Source organism: Heterodontus francisci, chromosome 37 (assembly GCF_036365525.1).
Source record: "Heterodontus francisci isolate sHetFra1 chromosome 37, sHetFra1.hap1, whole genome shotgun sequence".
In the NCBI taxonomy this organism is placed as follows: Eukaryota; Metazoa; Chordata; class Chondrichthyes; order Heterodontiformes; family Heterodontidae; genus Heterodontus; species Heterodontus francisci.
Window position 1 is genome coordinate 40,693,506 of NC_090407.1, and position 18,366 is coordinate 40,711,871.

Consider the following 18,366-nt stretch of genomic DNA (forward strand, 5'->3'; position numbering starts at 1 on the left):
TCCCAATGTTACAGCAGAGGATGTTCTTTGAAAGTCAGGACAGAGTAGAGAGAACTTTACTCCACATCTAACTGCATTGCGCGTGACCGATAATTCCTGCCCGTCAAATGTAAAGCAGAATTGAATTGAACCTATCAAAAATCCACAGAACAAATGCAATTCAATTTGATTTAAAGAATTATTATGAGGTGTCTGTGAGCACATAGGAATATATAGAAATTACAACAGGCCATTCAGCCCTAGCAATCCATCCACACGAGTGAATAGTTGTAATTATATTCATCTTCCCTGTTCCATCCTTTCTCCCTCTTTTACTGCATTCCCTATTCCAATCTAATCTTCAGTATTGTCACAGTTTCTGTCTCAATCACTGACCCTGGAAGTGAATTCCACAGCCTCACGACTCTTTGTGAAGCAGTTTCCACTGCCCACTGTTCTTAAATCTCTTCTATTCAATCTTGTATCTATGGCCCCTCATTCTTGACCCCTCAACTACTGGAAATAGCCTGCTTTGATCTACCTTGTCCCATTCTTTCATAATTTTAAACACACGATCACATTGCCCAATAATCTCCATTGTTCTGACAGGAAAAGGAGGGGAACAATTAGGTTAGTGATCATTGAAGGTTTAGGTTGGCTGTAGCAAATGGCCAACAACAATCCAGAATAAGAATAATTAATTGGGGGAAAGCCAACTTCAATGGGGTAAGAAGGGATCGGGCCCAGATAAATTGGAATCAAAGGTTGGCAGAGAAAACGGTAACTGAAGGGTGCCTTTAAAGAAGAGATAGTTCAGGCACAGTCAAGGTATATTTCCACAAAGGGGAAAGGTAGGGCAAACAAATCCACAGCTCGCTGGATGATGAAAGAGATCGAGGTTAAGATGAAGAAGAAAAAATGTGCTTATGACAGATGTCAGGTGAATAATATAACTGAGAACCAGGCTGAATATAGAAGGATCAGCGGGGAAGTGGAAAAGCAAATAAGAGGAGGAACGAGAGAGTCTGAAAAGAGGCTGGCAGCTAATATAAAAAGGAATCAAAAAGACTTCCATAGGCATATTAATAGTAAACGTAGTAAAAGAAAGAGTGGGGCCAATTAGGGACCAAAAACTGGATTTACGCATGGAGGCAAGGGGCATGGCTGAGGTATTAAATGAATACTTTGCATCTGTCTTTGCCAAGGAAGAAGGTGCTGCACAGGTCATGGTGAAGGAGGAGATAATTCAGGCACGTTAAGGGTTTAACATTGATAAGGAAGAGGTATTGGATAAGCTAACTGTACTTAAAGTTGATAAGATACCAAGACCAATGGGATGCATCCAAGGATACTGAAGGAAGTGAGAATGGAAATTCCAGTCTTCCTTAGACTCAGGGCTGGTGTCACAGGGCTGGAGAATTGCAAACATTGCACCCTCGTGCAAAATCCGGTGTAAAGACAACCCAGCAACTAGAGGCCAGTCAGTTTAACCTGGGTGGTGGGGAAGCTTCTAGAAACGATCATTCGGGACAAAATTAATAGTCACTTGGACAAATACAGGTTAATTAGGGAAAGCCAGCACGGTTTTGTGAAAGACAAATTGTGTTTAATTTGCTGGAATTCTTTGAAGAGGTAACAGAGAAGATTGATGAGGGTAATGCTGTTGATGTGATGTACATGGACTTCTAAAAGACATTGGATAAAGTGTCGCACAACAGACTTATGAGTAAAGTTATAGCTCATAGACTAAAAGGGACATTAGCAACATGGATATGAAATTGGTTGGGTGACAGGAAGCAGCGAATTTTGGTTAATTTCCTCATGTTTCTATTTTGTCCCATTAAAGTATTTTACTCTTTCACTTTAGGGTAATTTCCGAGGCCTGGATTTGAATGAAGAGCTGTATATTGGTGGATATCCTCATTTTGATAACATTTCTAAAGTAACTGGAAGTGACCGTGGGTTTATGGGTAAGAAAGATATTCAGAAAGTGGCTGTACAGGGTCTTGCGGTAACGGGTCCTGAAGTCAAGTGTTAAAAAGATCACCGAGATCCTTTGTTAGCAGCTCCTGTGACATCCATGCCCTCACATGCAGCACAACCCCATGTATCTCAAGGTGGAGTGACTCCCTTCCAAAATTTAGTGACTTGGGGTTGCAAGGCTTGCTCCTAAAGATCAAAGTTTGTGTGTGAGCCACCTCCAATCATCAGGAAACAGCTGTCCTGCACCCCACCATTAGTCTACCAGGGAAACGCCAAGAGATAACCATGGCAAGAATGTAAATACTGGCTTCCCTCCACTAACAGCATCCATCTACCCAACATCTAGATTCAATTATTTATAGCTTCAATGGCCTAAAACAGTAAGTATTGTGATGCTGAATCAATAATTAATCACTTCATGTCTATCTTGTATGCCAGGGGAGATTCGGCCCAATCTCTTTCCCGTTTGCTTTAAATAGTTTTCTCAGTTTTTGATTGATTTACTTATTAATTGAACAAATGTGCATCTTGTTTTCGTGATCCTACCGTGCATATACATTAAGGTATAATCCAGAGATTAGAGTTCAAATTAAAGACCTGCTCGGGTCTGCAAATGAAACCTGACCTGAGCCGGACAGAACCACATCCGACCCGAGTCCAACCCGGCCCGAGTCCTTTCATTTTTTTCCTGCACCCGACCCGACCACTGGAATGTTCAATTAACCTAGCTTCCGCTTTTCACTTTTTAAGCTTGCGCAGATAAGCAACAAAAACTGTAACTGGACTTGAAAGGTTGTTGAAATAGTACATTAAGATTGGAGCCACGTACCCGAGGTGATGAGCTGAAGATTGTTACCATAGAAGTTAGTGATTGTTTGGTCACTAGTTAAACAGAAACCCATGGAGTTGTGCCCAGACAGGTTGGCCCACACTGTACCAGTATCTGTATTGCTTAAAATAAATACAGCCTTGCCCGAAGGCTCAGAAAATATCATTATACATTACCTAGACTCCTGCTTTACAGGTTGAAACACTTGCTGCAAGTTTATCCAGTGAGCAGCTGAGATGCCGAGACTGGGAAGGTCCTGAGTGATTAATTATAAAATATACATTCCTATATTAAAGAGGTTGTGCTCTACCTTCAATGGAATCACTCACTGCAGACAAGTGCGGAGTGTTTCCCACCTTGATGTCCTGGCTGTCACTGGATCATGAGTCCAGACCTCTGGATTACTAGTCCAGTAATCTTTGAAATTTCTCTCCTTGATTTAATATTTTAATCCAGTAGGTCAGATTTTGCAAACAAAAATGTTAACTGATTTAAGACTGCTTCATATTTAGCAGTGTCACATGAATTAAGAAATTAAAATATATTCAAAATTATATATCAACTATTAAGTACTAATGCCCAGCTTTGTACATAAAAATGCCTCTTAATTTCATTAATTATCCATAAACACTGAAACCACATTAAACTAAAAGCGATTTATCAGGTCTGACACTTAATTAAATATATTCCAAATTCAGAGCATAATTCATTGTATTTCCATTTTAAATCTCGTACCTTACAAGCCTCCTTTACTTTACATTCTTTATTCAATACAATATGTTTTGAGGCAGGCACGAGAAATCTTGCCAACCCCTAACAGGGTGCTGTCAATTCATTTGAAAACTGTGCAATGAAAGGAAAGGGCCACATTCCTATTAATGCAGATTGAAGCTGTTGTACTGCTTTTGTCGCCAAGAATACAAAACGCGAAGGAAAACCAAGAGATAAACCAAAACACAAAACGGTTAAATTTGTGTCAAAGAAAAATAGAACTCATGAAAAACATCTTATTACATAACAGTGCAGCAACTGATTACATTGTAAATATTTCATTAAGATTAAAACACAAAGACCTTCAACACCCCTAGAATCCGGAAAGGGCAAGAAAGGGCTAACCAGATAATATGAGCCTGGAGCTGAGTTCTGCTACAACATACGCAAGAACCGTTAATTGATTAGTACACAGTAAGTTGAAATACCAAGCAGAGTAGGAAGCACACTTCAAAAGATCTGCGGTTTCCTATGATTTACTAACACAATTGTAACGCAAGGTTGTTAGAGTGTGGCCGACCTGGCCCGACCTGAGCCAGAATACCGGACCTGGAAGGGCAACCTGACCCGGAAGAGCAACCTGACCTGAACGGAACCAGACACGTGTCGTCGGGTCCCGTCGGGTTCGGGTCAGGTAGCCATGCTCTAGTTCAAATCCCACCACAGCAGCTGGGGAATTTAAATTCAGCTAATTAAAAAAAAATGTGGAATATAAAGCTAATCTCAGTAATAGTGACCATGAACCTACTGGATTGTCGTAAAACCCAACCAGTTCCCTGATGTCCTTTCGGGAAGGCAATCTGCTGTCCTTACCCAGGCTGGCCTATATGTAACTCCAGACCCACAACAATGTGCTTAACTCTCAACTGTCCTCTGAAATGTCCTAGCAAGCCACTCAGTTGTATAAATCCGTCTGTTGTGTGTACCATCTACAAAACGCACTGCAGGAACGCACCAAGCCTCCTTCGACAACACCTTCCAAACCTGCAACTTATACCACCTAGAAGGACAAGGGCAGTAAGTGAATGGGAACACCACCACCTGCAAGTTCCCTCTAAGTCTCACACCATCATAACTTGGAACTATATCAGCGTTCCTTCACTGTTGCTGGGTCAAAACCTTGTAGCTCCCTCCCTAACCGCACTTTGAGTGAATCTACACCACATAGACTGCAACGGTTCAAGAAGGCAGCTCACCACCACCTTCTCAAGGGCAATTAGAGATGGGCAATGAATGCTAGCTTTTCCAGCAACACCCACATCCCATGAATACATTTTAAAAAAATCATAGCTTACCTTAAAACCAGCATAGATGGGTCACCCGCTCAAGGCAGGTAGGGGCTGCCTTTATGTGGAAAAGTCACATCCCATAATGTTTCTAACTCATGGATTTGGGAGGCCCACATGGGGCCAACCCTGACAGCTCTATGGTGGTGCGATTCATGGGAAAAGGTCAAGGTAAATTTACAAATTTGACTTCTATGTGGAATCCTTGTCGACTGGGATGAGCAGGAGTTTCCCAGGCCCTTCAAGTAATCCCTGGCCTCCGTATCTTCAGTCTTGTCTGGCCCTCCTGACCGACATCAGCTCTGCAACCCCCCACCCTTAAGCACTTTACATACCCTTGGGTCCGGCTCTCGGCCTAATTCTTCTTTTCGCCTGCTGGCCCTGATGTCATTCTCTCCAAGTAGGAGACAGATTTAAATGAGGCCCATCCATGAAAATAGGCTGGTGCTCACTTCCGTAGTGACTTTCGGGTGCACCGCCCACTTTGAGCTCCCAACACACCAATCTCAACCCGAGTTAAAACCCACATTGTTAATTTTGTTGGCATGGTTATCCAAACTCGGGCAATGACGCACCTTTTTAAGGCAAGACATTTTGTTCATAGCAACTCCAACTGTATTGGTGGAGGATCAAGCAATGGTATTGGCCATCTTTTCCTATTTTTTTCCTGCTAGTGGTCTAGTGGTCCAGCTCTTCTCTGTTGCCTTAGGCGAGCGACCAGAGATTAAGCTATTGGGGATGATTTTAACTCCCTGACCTGGCAGGACCAGAGCGAATGTGTGATTATGATGGTGGGAGACGTGGGGTCACACCACCCTGTCACACCCCACCATCACAGTGAAGAAGGATGGGAGGAGGCTCGAATGGGGCACAAATGCCAGCATGGACTGAAAGAGCTGAACGGCCTGTTTCTGTGCCGTATATTTTATGTAATACCCGATCTTCTCCGCCTCCTCCCTCCTCCTGTGCAGGTTTGCTGTGATAGTTTCAGAGGAATTCCTATTGTGTCGACCACCAGAGAGAAGGCTCAGAATGCAGCCAATTACTTTGTAAGCCGTATTTCACTTGCTCTGTTTGACAGGCATCCCAAAACTGCTTTACGCCCCTATTTGCTGTGGGACAGATGCATGTGCTCAGTGCTAGCAGTGAGACCTGTGCTTGCTAATGTACTCTGCTCAAAGGAGCTAAGTCAGGCCACAGTTAGGTCTAATAAATGAACTCAGTAACCAAATCCTTACTCTTTTGGGCTCATCCCTTTTCACCATAAAATATCCCCCAAATTTAAATATTAAGATGGTCAATAAAACTCCTCTTGTATTATTATTGCATTTTCAGGCATTGATATTTATTTCGAGTTTCCCTGATGACAAACAATAAGACAGGGTAGTGGGAATGATGTCAGACAGCCATTGAGTTATCTCCATTCAGAGAGCTCGCACAGACCGTTGTGTTGTTTTTAGTGGCAGTATATGGGAATGGAAAACATTTTATATACCTTTGTCTTCTGTAATCAGTTATGAAAAACAAAGCTCTTGGTGAAAATTACCAGATATATTTGTGGAATTAATAATACACGTGATCAATATTTAACCTGCTGATTCGCTCTTCCCTCTAATTAGGCTGTATCCGTCAGCTCATAATTCAAGGTGATGAGGTGATCTTCTCAGCTCCGGAACTAAAAGCTAGGGGAATATCCAACTGCCCAACCTGCAAAGACAATCCTTGCAAGGTACAAGACCTCAGCGATATTGTTTAGGTGATGATTCGGTGATTGGTTGTCAAGTGATAATTTCTTTTCACAGAACGAGGGGGTTTGTTGCTGCATTTTCATGTCCCTTCTTTAAAATCATCCCACCCTACATGTCATTTCCTGGCCGAGAGGCTGGAGGGAGGCAACATCCTTTCGGTTTTCTGCCAGTCAATCCTCCAGTCGGAAATCCACGAGCCTGGCATGCCGTCACCTATTCTCTCATTTTTGGCTCCCCCAGGTCAGGAGAAGCAACTGGGCCCATTCAGAGAAGCCAGCCATCTTAATTCCTCCATTCAGAGAGATTCCATAGTCTCTTCCCCGTCAGTGCTACAGCAAATTGTTTCTCAAACAATTCTAAGGTTTTTACTGAAAGCACTCTATCTGACAGTCCATTCCAAGTCCCCATCTTTCTTTGGCCTCCTTGTCTCGAGAGACAATGGGTAAGCGCCTGGAGGTGGTCAGTGGTGTGTGGAGCAGCACCTGGAGTGGCTATAAAGGCCAATTCTAGAGTGACAGACTCTTCCACAAGTGCTGCAGAAAAATTTGTTTGTCGGGGCTGTTACACAGTTGGCCCTCCCCTTGCGCCTCTGTCTTTTTTCCTGCCAACTGCTAAGTCTCTTCGACTCGCCACACTTTAGTCCCGTCTTTATGGCTGCCCGCCAGCTCTGGCGAATGCTGGCAACTGACTCCCACGACTTGTGATCAATGTCACAGGACTTCATGTCGCGTTTGCAGATGTCTTTAAAGCGGAGACATGGACGGCCGATGGGTCTGATACCAGTGGCGAGCTCGCTGTACAATGTGTCTTTGGGGATCCTGCCATCTTCCATGCGGCTCACATGGCCAAGCCATCTCAAGCGCCGCTGACTCACTAGTGTGTATAAGCTGGGGATGTTGGCCGCCTCGAGGACTTCTGTGTTGGAGATACGGTCCTGCCACCTGATGCCAAGTATTCTCCAGAGGCAGCAAAGATGGAATGAATTGAAACGTCGCTCTTGGCTGACATACGTTGTCCAGGCCTCGCTGCCATAGAGCAAGGTACTGAGGACACAGGCTTGATACACTCGGACTTTTGTGTCCCGTGTCAGTGCGCCATTTTCTCACACTCTCTTGGCCAGTCTGGACATAGCAGTAGAAGTCTTTCCCATGCGCTTGTTGATTTCTGCATCTAGAGACAGGTTACTGGTGATAGTTGAGCCTGGGTAGGTGAACTCTTGAACCACTTCCAGAGCATGGTAGCCAATATTGATGGATGGAGCATTTCTGGCGTCCTGCCCCATGATGTTCGTTTTCTTGAGGCTGATGGTTAGGCCAAATTCATTACAGGAAGCCGCAAACCTGTCGATGAGACTCTGCAGGCACTCTTCAGTGTGAGATGTTAAAGCAGCATCGTCAGCAAAGAGGAGTTCCCTGATGAGGACTTTCCGTACTTTGGACTTCGCTCTTAGACGGGCAAGGTTGAACAACCTGCCCCCTGATATTGTGTGGAGGAAAATTCCTTCTTCAGAGGACTTGAACGCATGTGAAAGCAGCAGGGAGAAGAAAATCCCAAAAAGTGTGGATGCGAGAACACAGCCCTGTTTCACGCCACTCAGGATAGGAAAGGGGTCTTAATATCCATGCTATTAGTTTCAACCTTTGTCCCCATGTCCTAGTCTCTCAATTGAAAGTAATATTATGGATTAACCTTTCCTATTCAGTTTATGTGCCTCTGAGACCACTCGCCAGGTGTTTCATTTCAAGGCTGAAAAACTCAATGTCTCTAATTAAACTGCAAAGACAATCGGTTCTCCATTTTTAAAGGCCTTTGTTTCCTTGTCAATTAAAATAAATCTCATTGGAGTAAAAGGATGTTAATAAGGAATTGTGTCTCTTCCAGTAAACTAGTTCCTTACACTCCAGATTGTGATGTTCTGACTTGGCAAAGGCAAGTAAATATATGAACATATGAACAATGGCACACCGGTAAACGTCCTCTCGTCCACCCAGCCTGTCCCACACATTTGTAATGCCTTGTGTATCGCAAAATATACAGTCCTCACCCCATGTTAGTTATTTGTTATTAATCTGATCAGCAATCATGTAGTGGTGCAAGATATGAGGCTCTTTGAAATCGCTCCAGTTAAACGTCCTTACTTACTGGTGTCTCAAATCGTTCACCAGTGTGCACAACAAAGATGTTTGAATGTATGCAGAATTTTGCACACCTGATGTTAAACCTAACTCAGTGCAATTGCTAAATTCCAGATAAAAACAAGAAATGGGAACTGGGTTCTGAAGAAGGGTCACTGACCTGAAACGTTAACTCTGCTTCTCTTTCCACAGATGCTCTCAGACCTGCTGAGTATTTCCAGCATTTCTTGCTTTTATTTCAGATTTCCAGCATCTGCAGTACTTTGCTTTTATGTTAAATTCCAGAGATATGTGCAGTTGAGGAGCATTACTGAATAATATTGCTACAACTAATTAATCATTGTTATTGTAGATTGATATCAATATTGAGGATTTCTCATTTATTAATTAAGTGACTGATGCTTTCTCTTTCAGAATGAAGGTCAATGTGTTGACTCTGAGACCAGCAGTTATGTGTGTTATTGTAGGAGGGGATATACTGGAAGTAACTGCGAACATTCACAGGCTCTACACTGTCACCCAGGTAAATGTGCATTGAGAGCTGCTGGTGGCACTACTGAACATAGTATATCACGGATAATAATATTGCTCGGGTAATAATAATACTTGGGTAGCATCATCTGGTTTTGATTATCAGAAAGGGAACATAATATCTCATCTCTTTCAAAATAACTGAAACTCAACAGCTGGAGAAAGACTGCCCACAATGACTGAGTACTCTCCACTGGATGGAGGTGAGCTTTTGGTTTCAGAGTGTCAGCTCGGCAAACTGAGTCAGAGGTTGTGAGTTCAAGACCCACTCCAGCAACTAATCTAGGCTGACACTCTAGTGCAATACTGAGGAAGTGCTGCATTGTCAGAAGTGCCATTTTCTCAAACCTTCTTTGGTCTCTTCAAGTTTACAATCAGATAATCAACAGTTGGATGATCTAGTTCAACTAAAGCTCTCTTTGGCTGATTCGGTTGGGTATGAAATAGCCGGACATTTTTCCTGGTGTCCTGGTCAACATTTATCCCTCAATCAACACAATCAAAACAGATTAACTGGTTATTTATCTCTTGCTGTGCACACATTGGCTGATGTGTTTGCCATCAGGACAGTAACTGCATTTCAAAAAGAACTAATTGGCAGTGAAGTGCTTTGCGACATCATGAGGATGAGAAAGGTGCTTTATAAATGCAAGTTCTTTTTAATTTTCCTGCATTGTCGCAGCATCTCTTTGTGGGCAAGCAGTTGTCTTTGAAGATGGGAGTTGAACCAGATTATCCAACTGCTGATTATCTGATTGTAAACTTGAAAAGACCAAAGAAGGTTTGAGAAAATAAGTGTCGTTTCTTTTCTGAGGTCATTGGGTCAGGGAGGTCACTGTGCTGGGCAGAGATTTAGTAACTACAAGGATGATTACTAAAAATGGTTAGTGGCCATTTGTTTCACAAATTAAGAATGCCATCCAACAAGAATCCCAGATATGGGAACCCTACTGCTAGAGTGGTAGGGACAGGTCTGTCTTCTCTATTCTCCATGCAATAAACTCCTGTTCTGAACCATGGCCAGAATTTAAAATGAGGTGGTGGCCCCGCTAGAAAACCGGAGTGGAAAGCCACCGCCTTCAGGCCAGGAAGCCCCACGCTGCTATTTTTGCATATTAATTGCCTGCAGTTGTGGCTTCCACCCCTCTGAGGCAAGATGTCCCGCCTCCAAGAGCTATAGGCCAATCAGAGGGCCATCCAATCTTCAGTCCCAGCAGCACCACCAGGAGCGGTGGCCACTGCTGGGACTGCACCCAGCGAAAAGAGCCACAATGGATGCTGGCCTCAGAACAGGTAAGTGGGGTTGGGGCTCACCAGGGCCAATCTGTCAGGCCCCGGCAAGAAGGGTTGTGGGGGGTGTTCGATTTGAGAGGGCAGCGGTGGATTCTCCAGCAGGGACGGCCCATGTTGATTGGGTGGGGTGGGGGAGAGGGAAGAGAGGGATGCCCTCCGTGGGGCAGAATCTGGAGGGCCCCTCCATCCACAAGTTGGCTGCAAGGTATCACTGGGCAGTCTCCTCAGGTGGCCTAATCGCTGCAGATAAAATACCAGCAGTGGCAGGCAGAGTCCCTCAGGGGCCTCAGTTGGCCAAAGGGCAGGGAGGCCGCCTGCCACCTCTCCCGCCATTGGTAATATACCAGCAGGGGTGGGTAGGCATGGGCACAGCACCCCTGCCATCCTACAAGATTTTATGCCCGCCCCTGTTTCCCGTAGTGGGGGAGGAGGGTGAGTAAAATTCTGGCCCACACCTTTAAGAAGGTGATGAACAGATTCCATTGGCTATTTATGCAACAACTGTTGGCAAAGGACTAACAAGCAAGACAGATGCCTGACCTCTCACCTGAAGAGTTTTACACTAATGTAATTTGGAAGAGCTAAAGAGAAAAAAGTCTCTGTTTAGAAAAGTCTAATGTCAGAGTTCTATGGTGATGTTGACGATGCCTGTTTGTGGTTTGGGTCTGCAGAGGCCTGTGGGTCAGATGCAACTTGTGTGAACAGACCAGATGGCCTTGGGTACAACTGCCGATGCCACCTGGGCAAACGAGGGCCAAAATGTATGGATGGTGAGTCTCCCTTTTTCGTTTTAGTTACAAGTCCAGAAAGTTATCCCACAGTTAACAATAAATAATGTTTCAGCTACAAGATAGCTGTTTTTTTAATGTTGACATATTGAAATTATGAATATCTCAGAGCTCATAATGAAATCAAAATGATTCCAAATACCTTTACTTTTTTCATTAAAAAAAAAATCACCTTTATTTTGTTGGTGGGATTTCATTGGGAAATAGAACACTCCATTTTTGTCAACAAATGTGAGCTCCTGCTACTCCAAGATCAGGCACAGCAAAGGCCCTGTGCAAAACCAAGCTTGAATTCTTTTGCCCTAATGATGTGCATTGCCCTCAACTTCAGAAGACGTATATTAATTGCGTTTAATTGAATGCAGGTAGTAGGTACTAACTGTGGGGTTTCACTTGTTCCCCAATTCAGCACAGACTGAAACTGTGGTTGTGGGCTTAGGAGGTGCATGCTTGTAATGTGTAACTCCGCAAATAAATGTTTATAAAAGTGTGTAAAGATTGGCTGCAGTTCTGTCCTTCACCTACTGACTTTCTGGAATATAAATGGTAGCAGAGGACAGCTGCCTAAAGGTAAAGGTTGGTAACTAAGAAAAAAGATTCCGACAGAAAACTGCAATCCCAGTGGCCATTGTGGAAATTGGCAGAGAGCAAGTGTAATTTGTCAACGTGTGATTATCCTCCAATGTTCTCTGAGTCTGAATCATGTGACCAGTAGAAGAATGAAGTGAATATGTGGACATGGATTAGGTCTGTACCAAGAGGAATCAAGGATTGGCCTTGGTGTTGACACTTCCTACAAGAAGTAAAATCAGAAGTAAAGTATTTTGTGAGATGAATGTCCATCAGTTGGATAGTGATTAAGGTTTGGACCTTCTATAAGAGTTCTTGGATGAAATCTATAAGAAAGATGATTTGTTAAATGCTTCTGAAGCATGGTCATAATTTGATGGATTTTGGAAAACAAATGATCTTTTCATGGAAGAATATTTCATGGACTTCAGCAGCTTGTATGAAAGATTGGCAAAATTCAATTTCAGGATCCCTGGATCAGTCCGAGCATTTAAATTGCTGCATTGTGAAAGGTGTCTCATATGGACAGGCTCCTGGTTCTAACTGGTGTTCAATTCTCAGAGAGGGGGACCCTGTTGGATCAGATGTCTGCTGCCTTGAGAAAAATTCCAGGAGAAACAGTCATCTCCTTCAGCATTTATGGAACAAATGAGACATTCCGCAGTGACACAAACTCAGACTCAGAGGACTCAATGATTATCAGATTTTGGAATGTCCAGGTACTGCGCGCAGGCGTTAATACAATGAAAGGATTAAAGACAGGCAGAATGAGGATGAGAGCACCATTAGCAGATCTGGCTATTACAGCAGAAGGGAGAATTGGAACAGCAATAATAGGTGAATGAATCCCAGGAGTGCCCAAGGGACAGAGGTGCTTCAGGTGTAACTTGAAGTATTATTATGTGGTGAACTGCCAACAACAGCAAAGAGGCAGGGTCCTTGAAATGAAGCATGATAAAGAGAAGTTTAGGGAAGAGGATGAAGATAATCATGAATCTGAACAAATGATACTGGTCACAAGGCTTTTTAGTCCTGTGATGAATGTGTTGGTCATGGATTCCTTTAACTTGCTGTATTAGATAGTGCTTGCACTTCAACAGTATGTGCAATAGATCGGTTAAAATGTTATCTTGATTTACTAAGTAGTGAGGATCACAGAAGGTTAAGGAATATAAAAGGACGACTTGCTTTATGCTTGGTGAGGACAACACATTGGCCTGAATTTTGCGATTAAATTTCCACACAATCCTATAGCTGCTTTGAGAGAGGATTCCCTCCCACATGGGTTGCAGTGAGGCCCAGCAGTGCAAGCTAGTGTAAAGTGAAAAAGGCAGGCAGTTGTGATAGTGGCTTACAGTGACTACACAACAAAAACTCCAAAAGCAGGGTGCTGCATTATAAATGTAAAATTATGTTTGAATTTTTAAAAAGTTGTAGGCAGTTTTGTGCTCATTTGGATTTGGGTTAAAATTGGCCAAATTGATTATTTATGGGATCCAGACAAAGTGAAGGTGTTCACCGTGGTGGTGAAATCAAGATCCAAGAAGTGAAAAGAGAGTAGCCTAGCCCAAAATAAAGCCTCTTCAAACTGCCTCACAACATCCCTCTTAGCCATCAGGGGCTTAGAGGGATAAGCTATGAGAACAGGTCACATTAACATAACTTGTTTTCCCTTGAGTATAGAAGGTTGAGGGGTGGTCTAATCAAGGTGTTTAAAATGATAAAAAGGAATCAAAAGACCATTTAGGAAGAACTTTTTCACACAGAGGGTAATAGAAATCTGGAATTCTTTGCCCCAAAAAGCCATGGATGGTGGAATAATTGGTGTTTTCAAGATTGAGATTGATAGATTTTTATTGGGTAGCAGCATCAAAGTTTATGGAGCAAAGGCAGGTAAATGGAGTTGAGGTACAAATCTGTTGTCATCTGATTGAGGGGCTGAATGGCTTCCTGCTGTCCCTATGTTCCAATTAGAAGTGAGAGAATGCAGTGCACTCTACACATATCTCCATGATGCAGTCATTGTCAGAAGCAAAGCCAGTCTTCACACCTGCTCTGCAGATAACTTGACAAAACATTAAAAACAAGATGCATCTACTCTGTTGTGGGAGAATCCTGAATGAAAAATGTCAGTGGAGATTGGTATCTGAGCTGTGGTGGCCTCACTGCACTTCTACTGTTTGGGTATCAGACTATCCAAGTCTTTCTGTAGAACTACTTCCCCAGTATCCTTGCTTTGACCAGCACTATGTAGGTTGCAAAACTGTAAACCTGACTCTCATTACCTGCCTTTTGTTGCCTCACAGGTGACTTAATTACAGCTCCTTCCTTCAGGGGAGCTGATTCTTTTGTGGCATATCCACCACTGACCAATGTTCATAATGAGCTGACAATTGAGCTGGACTTCAAACCTCGCTCACTCACCGGCCTCATGTTCTACACCAGTGGCAAGAGAATGAAAATGAATGACTTCATCTCTGTCGCCATGCTCAATGGACACGTGGAGTTCCGCTATGACCTGGGCTCAGGTAGGTGAAGATTAAGCAGATTGATAACTTCTTCCATTAACGTAGCTCAGCCTTCATGTGCAGAGCTCCTCCCAACAACCTGCTGTTTGGTTTTCTCTGGCTTTAAGCATTGTACGCTTTTTCTGAGGGAGTGGGGGGTAGGAGTTGCATGTTTGTGATCCTCGCCCGTTGGATCCATTGAGTCCCCAAGCAGCTGTGGCCTTGAAAAAAGAAGCTATTGCAGGATACCAGAATGGAACCTGGCAGCAGGAAGAACAATGGGAGTACCATTCATCAGCAGAGTTAATCTGGCATGGAGGATCGGCTTCCCTTTGTAGAACTTTCCCTATCTCCATGAGATGAAAGCCTTTGTCGGATTGCCGCCCTATGGTGCAGTGAACATTACCACCTGTGGAGCTGAAATCCCTGCTTTTGGGGAAGTGCAGAAAGATGAGTTCTCCCATGGTGGGGGAGGGGTTGGCAATGGAGCCAGGATCTGCCTTCCTTCCACCCCATTTCCACTTCATCCCAAATTCCAGTTTGGGGGTGTTGGGGGGAGATGATGTCTTTTCTAACTGCTCCCCTTCTTCTAGAAGAGAGTCTGGGTGGGGGGGGGGGGGGGGAGGGGGGGGAGCCTTGAGGATTCCTGTCAGTATTCCTTCCCAGAGGTCCAGTGGGGCTCATGCCAATTGAGAACTGGTCCTACATTAGGCCTTAGGAAGGACCCTACAGTGCCTGAAATAAACAGAGGAGTTACTTTCCTTCAAAATGTTGGCATGTTGCTCCCTTTGGAGCATTCCAAATCTAAGTAACCATGTTCTTCAGCCCTTCCCATTTCTCAAGAGGCTCTGGTGGGTGTGCTGCTGTGACGGCACCAGCACAACAGGCGGGTGTCTTTGATCTGCCCAATCAGGTGTTTGCCACCCACCCGAGCTGTGGAAATAACCTCATCCCTGCACTTTGGCTGTTGCCGTGTGGGAGTCCAGCTCTGCTACACTTCCGGAGGAATTTTGGGGGTACATGTGCCCACGTTGGCTGTTAGTGCAGTAAAGGGGCCTCTTCAGAGGTGAAGACTGTGCTCATCCAAGCCTGAGACTGCTTAGTGCTGCCACTGAGTGTCTGAATGGGAAATGTTCCATTTCCAGGACAAATCCCCTCACCTCGATGACCGCAAATATTTAAAGGGAAAAACAACTGTGTATTAGTAAACCATGTCCGTAACACAGCCTCAACATTCAGCCTCAGATATTTTACAGAGCACCTCAGTGTAGTAGCCTGTTGACTGGGAGTAAAGAACTCAGTCAAGTGACTGTTCAGCCGACCCTTGAATTCCTGAACAAAACAGCTTTTTATGTTTGCAGCTCTTTATGAAGGGAACGTTTATATCATTGATATAGTGCATGTATTCTTGTGTTCACTTACTCAATCTCACCCCACTTGGGATTTTCACAGGACTAGCTGTTCTGCAGAGCGCAAAACCAGTGGCTCTCAACAAATGGCACAAATTGAAAGCACACCGGCACAACAGGGACGGCTTGCTGACTATTGATAGCGAGAAAGAGGTCAGAAATGTCTCTCCCGGCAAAAGCCAAGGTCTTAATCTTCGAAGCCCTATGTACCTTGGTGGTGTGCCTAGATCGGAAGTTCTCCCCAAAGCAGTAAATGTCTCAGATGGGATTGATGGCTGTATTGCTGAGGTGAGTCTCTGGAGTAAGGACAGCTCAAGGCCAATTTCTACCATTGATGGAGGAGAGCCCTTTTATTATCACACATCTGTGTTGTGTACTTTCTCCTGTGTGCTTAGCACCATTCCATGGACTGAAGATGGGAGGGACTTGCCCACCGCTCCCAGGCTCCTCTCTATCACACTCTATAATCAATCTGTAAGTGGTCATTGAGAGCAGCCTGCCTTGATCTATTCTGCAACTCTCCTCTCCCCACTGACCCTAACCGCCAACCCCCCAGTAAAACACCCTGCCCGGCGAACGACCTGGCCTGGATCAGGAACTTGCCTTTGGATTTAATTTCCTCTGGTGCTGCACAAAGTAATCCATTTGTGTAAAATTCTGTTGTGCACTGATTAAATGAATGGGTTTATTTTAAACAAGTGTGAAGGACTGTGTTAAAATAGCACTCAATGGAATTTTATGCAAATAGGATTGCCAGTGCCACACAAAGGAATGAAACTGTGTGGTGGGAAATTGTAGGCACAAGTTCATGTCCAACCAACTCTGAGCGTAAGTGTTGTAGAGCTTGCTGCTCTCCATATGGTTCAAATCAAACATTATTCCTCAGTTGAATAAAACCAGCTTTATTTGTTTGGTCCATTTGGAAAAAAATAAAATGATTCAGGGTCGAAAGCTGGACCACCTGCTATTTGATTGAAAGCAGATCTGGACTCTCTTCCTCCCCATATATTCAATCCCTTTCTAGTCTTAGTTTGAGTGATAACTGATACTCCCCTTTCTTAACATTTAGATTGATGTCACTTTATTTTAATACATACACTTCATTGAGCTTACACATCTCATCTTGCACCAAAAATATCATCATAAATAGTCTACATGGATTTTGAAGAGGTAAAAGAGAGTGTACACGAGGGTCTTGCAGTGGATGCAATTTATCTAGATTTTCAAAAGGCTGTCAATAGGTTACCACAGAATAAACTAATGAATGAGGTCAAGGGACAGTTAATAGAATGGATAGCCAATTGGCTGAAAGACAGAAAATAGAGAGGCAGGGGTAAAGGGTAACTATTCAGAGTGACAGAAGGTGCAAAATGGGCCCACTATTCACAATTCATATTAATAATTTAGATGTTGGAATCAAAAATACAATTTCTAAATTTGCGGGTAACACCAAATTACGAGGGCTAGTCAACATTGAGGAGGACTGCAACAAATTACAAGAAGACATTAAAAGCTTGCAGATTGGACATATAATTGGTAAATTAATTTCAACACAGATAAATGTGAAGTATTACATTTTTGGTCAGAAATATAAGGAGGTTACATATCACTTGGAAAGTAAGAATCTAAATGGGGTAGAGGAGAAGAGGGATCTGGGAGTACAATTATACAACAGTAGTGACACAGTTTAATAAGCACATAAAAAAAGCAAACCAAGCACTCAGGTTTATTTCTAGAGAGATAGGATTGAGAAGAAAAGAAGTTATGTTAAACTTGTATCAAACCTTGTTTACACCACACTTGGAGTAGCAGGAAAGGATGAACAGGCTAAGTCGCTCTCTTGAAAAGAGAAGGCTCTGAAGGGGACCTAACAGAGGCCTTTAAAATTATGAAAAGTTTTGACAGAGTTGACATTGAGAGAGTGTTTCCACTTGTGGGGAAAAGCAAAACGAGAGGCCATTAATGTAAGATAGACACCAAAAATTCCAATAGGGAATTCAGAAGAAACCCCTTTACCCAAAGAGTGGTGAGAATGCGGAACTCCACAGGATGTCGAATAGTATAGGTGCATTTAAGGGGAGGCTAGATAAGCATTTATGGAAGAATGGAATATGGGGTTATATTGATAGAGTTAGATGATGAAAGACAGGAGGGAGCTCACGTGGAGAATTAACTGGTTGGGCCAAGTAGCCTATTTCTGTGCTTTACATTCTGTGTAATTCTATCTCTCTCCATTAACCAGGTGTCCATTAATGGGAAAAAAGTGGATCTCTCCTATACCTTTACAGACAGCCTGAATGTCGATCAGTGTTACGACAGCTCACCGTGTGACCGTGTGCCTTGCCTGCATGGTGGAAGGTGTATAGTAACTGGAGAGTATGAATATCAGTGCATCTGTACAAATGAGTATCAGGGTGAGTCTGCAGGAAAAATGAGCTGCCTTGTGTCTTATTCCGCTCTTGTGTCAGTGGGAAGTAGCATCGGAATTAATGAAAGCTGGTTTAAAGTTACTCAGGTTGACATTAGTTTGACAGTTT

The 18,366-nt window shown here is 43.5% G+C and overlaps 1 protein-coding gene across 6 annotated transcripts in view; it reads left to right on the plus strand.

Moving 5' to 3' along the window:
- Positions 1-18,366, plus strand: part of hspg2 (heparan sulfate proteoglycan 2) — a 528,081-nt gene that overhangs the window by 468,381 nt on the left and 41,334 nt on the right. For all 6 annotated transcript variants that reach the window (XM_068017554.1, XM_068017556.1, XM_068017557.1 and 3 more), the window contains 7 exons: positions 1,847-1,949; positions 6,468-6,577; positions 9,146-9,254; positions 11,227-11,325; positions 14,220-14,441; positions 15,873-16,117; positions 18,072-18,243. In XM_068017554.1, coding sequence (XP_067873655.1) covers positions 1,847-1,949; positions 6,468-6,577; positions 9,146-9,254; positions 11,227-11,325; positions 14,220-14,441; positions 15,873-16,117; positions 18,072-18,243 — 1,060 coding nt within the window. The remainder of the gene's footprint in view (positions 1-1,846; positions 1,950-6,467; positions 6,578-9,145; positions 9,255-11,226; positions 11,326-14,219; positions 14,442-15,872; positions 16,118-18,071; positions 18,244-18,366) is intronic.